This window comes from Colobus angolensis, unplaced genomic scaffold (assembly GCF_000951035.1).
Source record: "Colobus angolensis palliatus isolate OR3802 unplaced genomic scaffold, Cang.pa_1.0 Scaffold14, whole genome shotgun sequence".
Lineage (NCBI taxonomy): Eukaryota > Metazoa > Chordata > Mammalia > Primates > Cercopithecidae > Colobus > Colobus angolensis.
In genome coordinates, this window is record NW_012114488.1 from 9,348,610 (window position 1) to 9,359,093 (window position 10,484).

General features: G+C 50.2%; 1 protein-coding gene across 1 annotated transcript in view; it reads right to left on the minus strand.

Annotated features, from left to right (window-relative positions):
• The window catches only part of UNC93A (unc-93 homolog A (C. elegans)), a 55,544-nt gene that overhangs the window by 8,584 nt on the left and 36,476 nt on the right, over window positions 1-10,484 (minus strand). The window contains exons 5-7 of the mRNA XM_011934942.1: window positions 9,760-9,885; window positions 3,725-3,939; window positions 1,474-1,609 (exon numbers count right to left, since the gene is read on the minus strand). Of these exons, the coding sequence (XP_011790332.1) occupies window positions 1,474-1,609; window positions 3,725-3,939; window positions 9,760-9,885 (477 nt within the window). The remainder of the gene's footprint in view (window positions 1-1,473; window positions 1,610-3,724; window positions 3,940-9,759; window positions 9,886-10,484) is intronic.

Sequence of the window (10,484 nt, forward strand, 5' to 3'; positions counted from 1 at the left end):
CTCTGGAACCGTCCCAACCATCTCAATCGTCTCAACCATCTCAACCATCCTCTGGAACCGTCCCAACCATCTCAATCGTCTCAACCATCTCAACCTTCTCAACCACCCTCTGGAACCATCGCAATGTTTGCTTCATGCTCAGTGTTCCCTTAATGCTCTGGAAGTCATCTTTTTAGTTGGAACCTTGTCATTTAATTTGTGAGCTGGTGTGTATGCGTGCTGCCAGCTCTAAGTCAATGGTCTGCACCACATACCTGCTGTGTGACCCGCAGCCTCAGCCTGGAGGGCCTCAGGTGTGGTCTGGCATCACGTTGGGAAGGACGGTCACCCTGTCTAGGCCTGAGGTTGCCCCTAATCTAAGAGGGCTTCAAGTCAGAAAGAGAAGGGCCTCCTCATTAGGTATAAATGGAAGGATCCCAGCCCCTTTCTGAGTGGCCAGGGAACAGGACAAAGTGTGCCCACGGTTTCATCTGAGCCTTCCAAGTGGGGGCCATGGGGAACAAAGGGAGGAGGCCACAGACCTCCCAGACAGGTGACATCTATGGGCCCCTCCTTGTGACTCGTCCCAGCAGGTCACAGATTTGGGACCCCAATTTCCACAGGCTGTGGCGTCTCTAGGATGCAGTAACGAGGCTGCCCAATGACGCTCAAGACGCCACAGAGGAAGAGCAGGGTCTCTGGCAGCGGAAAGGCAGGTCTGCACTGCATGCCCCAGGGCTGCACCACCTTGGGCCAGTCCCTCCACGTCTCCGCTCCATTATTTCCTCTCTGTAAGGGGACACTGTCTGCTTCACAGGGCGGCTGTGAAGATGGATAGGAAACCCCAGGCAGAGCCTTTGGGCTCCATGGCCCTGGCGGATGCTCGCTGTGTGTCCTTCCTCTGCCTGCACCCCCACACCCAGCCCTGTCTGGGGCATTGACACGCCAGGCGCCGTTTTTCTTAGTGCCCGCATTCCCCATTGTTCATGTGATCTCTGACTCATCCCTTTCCTTCTCTTCCCAAGGAAAATGGAAGGTGCTGTGTGTTTAGGGAGGAGGCTGTGGCCTTAGAAGTTTTGTCCTCATCCACGATGTGAACAGATGTGGAACAGAGCCACCCCAGCCCCAGTGTGGCCTTCCGTGACACCCATGGCCTCACCACTGGCTTCGTGTCCCTCATTTGCACCTGCAGAGACCCCGCCCCACCCCACCCTGGCCTGGTCACCACACTGAGTGCCCACTCGGAGCAGGCACTTGCTGTGTGGCCTTATGCCGAGCACAGTGCCTGCCCAGTGACAGCTTGGAGACAGTCTGATTCCTGCTTGTCGAGGGGGTGAAGGAAGGACTGAAAGAATGAATGCATCTTACAGGGCATCACTGATTTCAAAGCAGTTTCAGGGGCACTTTTCCAGCCCCGTCCTGACTGTGGGCTGCACGCTTTCGCTACTGCAAACCGTTACGACGGCTGGGATTGGGACGCACGCTGCTACCTACCCAGCACGTAGAGCACAACCCTGCCCGTGTACTGCGAGACCTTCCCATACAACACGGAGCACAGTGCGTTGGTGGCCGAGAAGCAGATCATCACGTAGCCAACGAACTGGATGCCCAGGGCGCAGGTGACATAGGCCTGGGGAGAGGAATGCAGAGCCACGTCATGGACGCTCCCAGGCCTCCCACACTCAAGCTGAAGCTGCAGTCGGGTGCTTTGAACATCTGCTCTGAGACAGCCGACAGGCCAGTGTGGCCTATACCTTCCTCTAGGCTCTGTGGCTCCCATGCAGGAGAAAAGCTGGTGTTGGAACGAAAATCCTCTTTGGGGAGGAACTAAAAGAAGGCAGTTTGGACAACTCTGGACAAAATTTTTTTCTCATATATTTCTTGCTATTTGCTGTGAAATGTGCATTATTTTATATGGAAGCCAATATACCCTGCCCTTGCTGGGACCAATCATTGCCTGTGAGATCTAAAGAGAGTTTAAAAAAAAAAGAGAGAGAGAGAGAGAGAAAATGAAGAGGTTGCCCTGCCACCTCTTCCGGGGCCTCAGCAGCCCAGTAGCCGGCTGCACACGTACTCTCACACCCACTGCGCCACACTCCCCTCACGGGCAGCCTCGAGGGCGGGCACACAGAACAGAGGCTGAGACGAGAAGACCAGCCACAGCCACATCGGGGGTGACAAGGACAAGTCCAGTGGAGGAGAAGGAGGGGCTGTCCCCAAAATGCCAAGTGGACCTTTCTGTTATCCTATTTCTACTCTTTCTCCATCAAGGCTGTCCTAAAAGTAGCATTGCCAGATAAAATTGAGGACACCCACTATTGCCTGGGCATACTCCCGGAGAGACATTTGTGGTTTATCTGAAATTCAAATTCTACCTGCGGAGGTGCTTTTTATCTTGCTAAGTTGTCAGCCTTGCCTGTGAGGGATCTGGGGTGGGGACAGAGCAGGGAAGGCTCCTCCGGAAGGAGAGCCTCTGCCAGACACAGGTCCACGCTGGTCCAGCTCTGGCCACCAGCTCTCAACAGCTCCCAAGAGAGGCATCTTCCTTTACGCACCCTGAGGTGGGGCACCGCCTCTCTCACCTTGAGGGGAGAAGGTGGCCTGAGTGGATGGAGCAGAAGCCTGGAGAGCCACGTCGATTTTTAGATTGTGAAGCATGATTTGAAAACTAGAGGTGACAGGTGCAGTGGCTCACACCTGTAATCCCAGCACTTTGGGAGGCCGAGGCAGGTGGATCACCTGAGGTTGGGAGTTCGAGACCAGCCTGACCGACATGGAGAAATCCTGTCTCTACTAAAAATACAAATTACCCAGGCATGGTGGCATATGCCTGTAATCCCAACTACTCGGGAGGCTGAGGCAGGAGAATTTCTTGAACCTGGGAGGCAGAGGTTGCGGTGAGCCGAGATGGCACCATTGCACTCCAGCCTGGGCAGCAAGAGCATTACTCCATCTCAAAAAAAGAAAAAGGGGCCGGGCGCAGTGGCTCAAGCCTGTAATCCCAGCACTTTGGGAGGCCAAGATGGGCAGATCACGAGGTCAGGAGATCGAGACCATCCTGGCTAACCCAGTGAAACCCCGTCTCTACTAAAAAAAAAAAAATACAAAAAACTAGCCGGACGAGGTGGCGGGCGCCTGTAGTCCCAGCTACTCGGGAGGCTGAGGCAGGAGAATGGCGTGAACCCGGGAGGCGGAGCTTGCAGTGAGCCAAGATCCGGCCACTGCACTCCAGCCTAGGCGACAGAGCAACACTCCATCTCAAAAAAAAAAAAAGAAAAGAAAAGGAAAGAAAAAGAAAAAGAAAAGAAAGAAAAAAAAATAAAACTAGAGGGATAAGGAATTTCAGTGATCTTCATGGACTTAATGCTTTTCCTATATGTAAACTCTAAAGTAAGAGTGCAGGGTGAGGCCCAGGCAGGGATAACACCAATGAGTGTCTGCGGGGTGAGTCAGCGGCAGCTGCCCATCCACTTGCTCTGGCTCCTTCCCCAGGAAGAAACGGTTCAAGCAAGAAGTTCTCCCTTGAGACAAGAAGTGGAAGCTCCTGTGAGTTGGAAGTTACTTGGAGGTCGAGACCCTGAATCAGAAACTCAGCTATGGTAGTACTGGGAGCACAGGACCCCATTCCCCCCAGTCCCAGCCCTGGGCAGGCGACCTGACACACTGCAGTCCTGCAGGTACAGACACAGGTAAGGCAGTGATGCCACACATGGCCTGAGCCACCGGCCCTCACTTTCATTCATACCCTTGTGTATTCGCTGGAGAGGAATCCTTGCTGCAATCCACTATACAGAGGCAGGAGAATTAAGAGGCACAGACGTTTATCTCTATATAGCTTGAAAGTCGACAGTAAAGTGGACCAGAAAGGTGGTGATTTCTTCTCTCCTTCACTTTCCCGTTGAACATCTTGTATGGGTTTGAGGAATGCAGCTATCATCAGGACAGCCAGGACACCACTCCCTGAAAGGAAATAGCACAGGCTTCAGCTTTACGGGGGCCCAGAGGCAGGGTGCCTGGCACAGATTTGTTTCAGTCGCTCATCCTCCTCTCGAGAGGGCTAATTCAGATCCAGATTTCAGGTGACATTAGACACAGCACACTTAAGGATCTCAGGTGTCTAGTTGCACTTGATTGTGCTGATTCTCTGATTAGCTCACAACTTACCGGCTTTCACATGAAGCCTGCCACAATAGGTCAGTATTGTCCTCACCGGCATGAAATACAAAAAATTCCGGAGAGACCTCAGACATCTGAGTGTCCTTAACCATTGACTCTGCTTCTCATTCTAATCCCCAAAACAATTTTTAACAGCAGCCAGCTTTTTATTGATTTTTAGGATAATGATTCCCACAAGGGTACCATTTGCTACACTTTTATTTCAAATAAACAATTTTGTGTAAAAGTCCTCCAATAGGAACTGGTTAAAGATATTAAGGGGTATCCCAACTGCGATGGAATGTTGTGCATTTGAAGAAAATAAAAAAGAAGCTCTTTATACACGGATGGGAAAATCCCCATCATAAATGGTAAAAAGAGAAAAAACAACCAAGAGGCAGAACTTTGTGTAGAGTGCGATACCACTTGAATTAAGTAAGAAAGGACATAAAGATGTGCTTGTTTAAATGTGCATTAAATATGTCTAGTAAATAAAGCAGACATGGACTTTCTATGGGTGCAGAACTTGGTCTGAGGACGGCAGTGAGAGGGAGACTCCCCACTGCACGCCCTTTCACAGTGCAGTGGTTGCCCACCCAAAGGGGTTCATTCCAAGCCCCCAGTGGATGCCTGAAGCCATGGGCGGTGTCAGACTACATGCACCACATATTTTCACTCTGACAACGGAGACAGCTACTGAGAGACTATAGCCTGGGGAGCGTCTATGGTGCAGACATGCCAGACAGAGGGAAGGGTCACAGCCTGGGCGGGTGGGCAGGACAGCAAGAGATTTCATCACGCTACTCAGAACAACTGCAACTGAAACCTTATGAATTATTTATTTCTGGAATTTTCCACTTAAGGTTCTCGGACTGCAGCTGGCCTCAGGTCACTGAAGCCACCCAAAATGAAATGGGGACAAGCAAGACTCCTGGATTTGCATTTTCAACTATATAAATGGGTTATCTATGCAAAAAATATTTTACTATTCATTTCATCCATGAGGAAACATCCTGTACTTTCTCATAATTCCAAAATGTGATGACTAAATCTCCATCATTTCTGTCCACCACTTTATGATCTGATCCACCTTAATTTCTGTCGATGGAGAACTGATGTTTATTTAGGGGTTTCTCACTTTATATACAAGCCCTTTTGTTTCCTTAATGAGTCTAAGTGCCTTCTGTGATATCGCTACATCTCCACTGTTTCTTTCCCACCTGGCAGTGGTCATGATACACAGTATTTGGGGCTTCACAGATTGCTCAAGATTGGTGGCAATCCTTCCCTTCTCTCTGGGCCAGAATCTTTCACATCGGTTCATTTCTACCTCCAAGAGCTTAGACCCTGGCTCCTCTGAAGACGACGGGAATGATCTCATCTTACTGTGTCTGACCAACTTTATCTAGCGCTTTCTGTCTCTCTCAGCATCAGGGTCCTCGTGTGACCCATGCAGCGGGCTTGCTGCAGCACGGTGCCCCGGCAACTGAGCATTCCTGAAACTGGGAGGTTTTGCAAAGCCAACTGTCTTCCAAGCTGTGTGCAGAAACAGTGGAATCCTAGCACCTGTCTCAGAAAGCACCATTGTTAACCCGGTTCCACCCAGAAATGCACAGATTTATTTCTAGGCTTTACTTTCTGTTATCTGACTACTTTCCATCTTGGCTAAACACATTCCCCTTCCCATTTCATGACAATTCCACATTCTCATGAAGTTTGTGAAATTCCGTATGAAAGCGGGACTCCTGTTGCCACGGTTGTTTCTGGGTCACCCTTCATTTTCCTCTGCGTTGTCCTGGCCACCATGCAGTCTGGCAGGTTGTCACGCCTGCACGGGAGGCCATAGGGTATTTACAATTGTCAGGGCCCCCCTCCAAACCGACCCCCTCAGCTGACTGTGTGTAGACCATGTGGAAAAGGCACATTTTTCCTCCACTCACTGAAGGCAGCGCCTTCTCCATGATCTCGTCTTGTGGGCCAGGACTTCAGTGTCAAGCAGCCCAGTAGGACATGACCTCCAATCTCCCTGAAAGCCTGTTGGGAGGAGGAGAGGCAGGTCATGGACACAGAAGCCGCACCCCTTTGTTCAGAATTATGTGTGTCCAGATGTCATGTGACTCAGAGCCTTCTGTGGGGCATGAATTGGGGGATACTGCACAGCTGTGTCCTAAATTCTAAAGAGAACGGCTCTTTGCAAGAAACTTGACTATGAGTGGAATGCTCAGAAACCCGGGAAAGTTACCCAGGGAGAGGGTGTTCTTGTTCTTTTAGGTCCATTTTTCTTTCTTGCTTTGTTTTTCTTTATGGTGACATGGCCTTGCTTTATAGAAAAGGACGCAGACAGGGTCCTGCAGGACTGTTAAGATCACAATAGTAAGACCACTTCTTCATTTATATGTGTGTGATCTCTGCTATACGTAACTTCTAGACTTGGACTCCCTTAGGCTGTGGGATTCCATGACCCGAGAACCGTCTGTGATGCATAAATGGCTGGGGCTGTGACCAGAGAGCACCCTGGGGGTGCCCCTGCAGGGGAGGTGCTGCAGGCAGCAGCCACCTGCGGAGGACAGAGGGCAACGAAGGGCCTGGAAGCCATGGAGAAGCCTGTGTTGTTCCTCTACAGCAGGGGCCAGCAAACTATGGTCTGTGGGCCAAAGCCTGCCCAAGGCCTGCTTTTGAAAATAAAGTTTTATTGGCACGCAGGCACGCTCGTTTGCTTACATGTGGTCTACGGCTTTTTCCCACTACAAAGACAATGTTGAGCAGTTGAAACAAGGACCATATGATCCGCAGAAAGATCTTTACATGTAGAAATATTTGCTGTCAGCCCTTCACAGAGGAAGGCTGCCAGCCCCTACTCCAAAATTCTATTGCTTTGCAGATAGGAGATGTCTTTGTTGGTGGCTGCATGACTGGAACTGGTAGAGCTGGAAGGAGACCTGAGGGTCTTGACTCAGCTCAATGTCCCCGAGTCCCCCAGACTCCCAGCTAGGTAGAGGAGGTGGTGAGGGGAAGTGTGGGGGAAGCACAGGCCTGGCTGGTCCCCAGGACCATGTTGATGGGAACGTAGGGGCCTGCAGGGAAAACATGACCATGATTCCAAGTCAGCAGAGCCTTGCAGACCAGAGCAAACCGTGGCTCCTCCTGACTCCCTGTCCACAACTTCCACTCACTTCTAAAACCCTCAATTTGGGCCTTGCATGCCAGCACCCTCCCCAGGTTGCTCTCCTGATGGATGTCAATAGCCTCTCACTGGCTAAGAGCCTGGTCCAGCCTCCTCCCTGAGCCTCCTGGGGGCCCTGCCACACTCAACACTCTCAAAGCCCCTCCCCAGCTGACTCTGCAACCCTGGGTGTGCTCCAAGACCCTGGTTTGGTTTTCTGTCTCCTTCCAAGGCTCCAGTTGTCTGCCTGGCCCTCAGAGTTGCTGAACCAGGGGTCTGGCTGGACTCCCTTCCCCAGAACAATTTTCTCTGCTTTTTGTCCCTAAGAACCTCATGCCTGTCACGATTCCAGTCACCACCTCAGAAGATGCCTCCATGTCCACACTTTCATCAGCCTCTGGCCTGAGCCTGCACAGCGTCAGACTGCCCATTGGTGTTCCCAGCCTGAGCTCATCTTCCTGTCAACCCCAGGACTGTCTTGCTCTTCCCCACACCATGTCCAACCCACACGGACCCTGCTGGCCTCTCTCTCAGCCCCTCCACCTCTGCCTCCCCCTCCCTGCTCCCTCCTCTGGACTCAGCACTCCGTCCTTAGTGGGTCTCTGCCCGCTGTCCCTCTGTACCTCTAAGTCACGCTGGCACAGGGTCTGTCTAGGAGGCAAGTCTGCACTTGTCCAGATCCTTTGGCACAACATCGAGGGCCACAGCTAGTCCTGTGCCCCATCTCTGCCCCTCCACCTTGTCCCCAGCCCTGAGGGCTCCTCCTGGACTTCTTGCCTCCAGGGCCCTCTGGCATCACTTCCCTGCCTGGCCAATCTTACTCATTGTCCAGACTCGGTGTAGGGACCACCAACCCTTGGAGGCTTTCCTGAAACTTGGTGCTCCAGGGAGATGCAGCTGCAATTCAGCTGGGAACTATGCTCAGAACACCGTCGGACTGAGTCTCGGTTAGTTGGGTGTGTGTCTGTTTCCTTCACTAGGCTCTCAGCTTACTAAAAGCGAGCTTCTAGTCATCAATGTCTGGACCAAGAAGGTCTAGCATGGCCTAGCACGGCTTCAGTATGCTTTGTCGACTTCTAGCGATTGCTTTACAAGTGCTCACTCAGAGCCTCTGAGGTGGAAGTGGCCTGAGGGGACCTGAGGGGTGGTGCCGCACATCATCTCAGCACAAGGAAAAGCTCTACAGTGCACACGAACCCTCCTCACCTGTGACCCCGGCAGAGTGCGGGACTTGGTGCTCCCAGAGCTCACAGGTACCAGACCTTTGATCTTTAAGAAGGACCCATTCCAAGGACTTTATGAATCCCCAAATCCAAGAATGACAAAGAATATATATACATATATATAAATACATATGTATGTGTGTATATACATACATATATATATATATATATATACACACTTTTTTTTTTTTGAGACAAAGTCTTGCTCTGTTGCCTAGGCTAGAGTGCAACAGTATGATCTCAGCTCACCGCAACCTCCTCCTCCCGGGTTCAAGCAATTCTCCTGCCTCAGCCTCCCAACTAGCTGGGATAACAGGTGCATGCCACCATGCTCACTCAGCTAAATTTTGTGTTTTTAGTGCAAATGGGGTTTCACCATATTGGCCAGCCTGGTCTCGAACTCCTGACCTCAAGTGATCTGCCCGCCTCAGCCTCCAAAAGTGCTGAGATTACAGGTGTGAGCCAACGCACCTGGCCAAAAAAGAATATATTTAAATTCTTTACAAAATGGTTTTTAAAACTCTCTAAATGTGTCCCCTTCAAAGTTGTAATAAACCTTTCACTATAACACTAAAGTCACATATGAAACTATTAACATAACTTTCTCTATTAAAATGAACTTCTAAGAACGAGCCTCGTCATGATAATTAACTTCCTCTGGGCAGCCGTTTCACCATGAACTTGCAATGTCTCCAGCTAAGGTGCATCCAGCACTTGGGAGCACTCGCCCCTCTAGCCTTTCCACAGAAGGTACTCAGTACATTTCTCAGAAAAAAAAAAAAAGGTGGTTTATAGCAATTATGGATGGTCAGGGTCCCTCGGCCACAGCTGAAACACAAACAGTCAATCCCAGTGCCCTAGCCGGCCACCAAGCTGTCTGTTGTAGTAGCCGCCAGCCCCCTGTACTGCTGGGCACTTGCAGTGTGGCCGGGAGACTCAGGAACTGAGACTTTAATCAGTTAAGATGTAAACAACCACAGTGGTTAATGGCTACTGTGTTGGGCTCTGGAGATGTATAACAATCTCATCACCCCAGGATCCTCTGTTAGGCAGCACGGGTGTACTGCATTTAATTCATGAGAACACTGCCTGCATGGAATCCAGACCAATACATTTTGCAAGGATGTTTCAGAAGAAGAGAGATTCCTTCTACATTGGGGGAGATGGTCTTTGTCAGCCCAGGAAGGAGGCTTGGTTCTGCTTTGCTGGGGACCCTGCCCTGGGCTGTGGAGCACGTACCGGTGTAGATGCCCAGCAGGGTGTAGACCAGCTGCTGGGAGGGCCTCTGGGTGCTGTTGGTGGTTGCAGTGGCCATCAAGCAGTCACTGGCCCCACAGGACATGAGCTGCTCTTCTGGGAGGGCCTCTGTGAAGTCAGAGCAGATGGGAGGCATGAGACGACTGCAAATGTGATGAGATGTAGGTTCTTGAGGAATGAAAGTGATAGTGGAAAGGATGAACACGCGGGGGGAGGCATCACTACAGGTCACGTGGAAAGACCCAGTGTGTCAAAATAGATTTACCCCTAGGCACATGACCCTAGACTCCATTTAAGACACTTTGAGAGGTGGAAAATCCTATTAGTGTTCCGCAAAGATTCAGGGAAGCATACACTTGGAAAAGTGCTGCTTACTTGTTATACTACTTTTCTGACACAATTAAAATTTTTCAAGTTTTCAAAACTAGTCAAAAAGAAAAAAGTACATGAGATTGGGTGCCATGAATGCTGGATTCTCTTTCAGATTCATCTGTTACCAACTCCATGACTTTGGGGAGGTGATTTCACAACTTTTCTGTTTTTGAAAACTAATGTTAGTTCTGTGATCTCTTAAAAGAATAGAATTTGAATTAGCAATGACTCTCAGTCAGAACTCCTATCAGAATCTCTGGAGAAGAGAAAGATGTTGTGGGAGAAAGAATATTCAGTGTTTTTATTGTGTGTTTTTTTTTTTTTTTTTTTTTTTT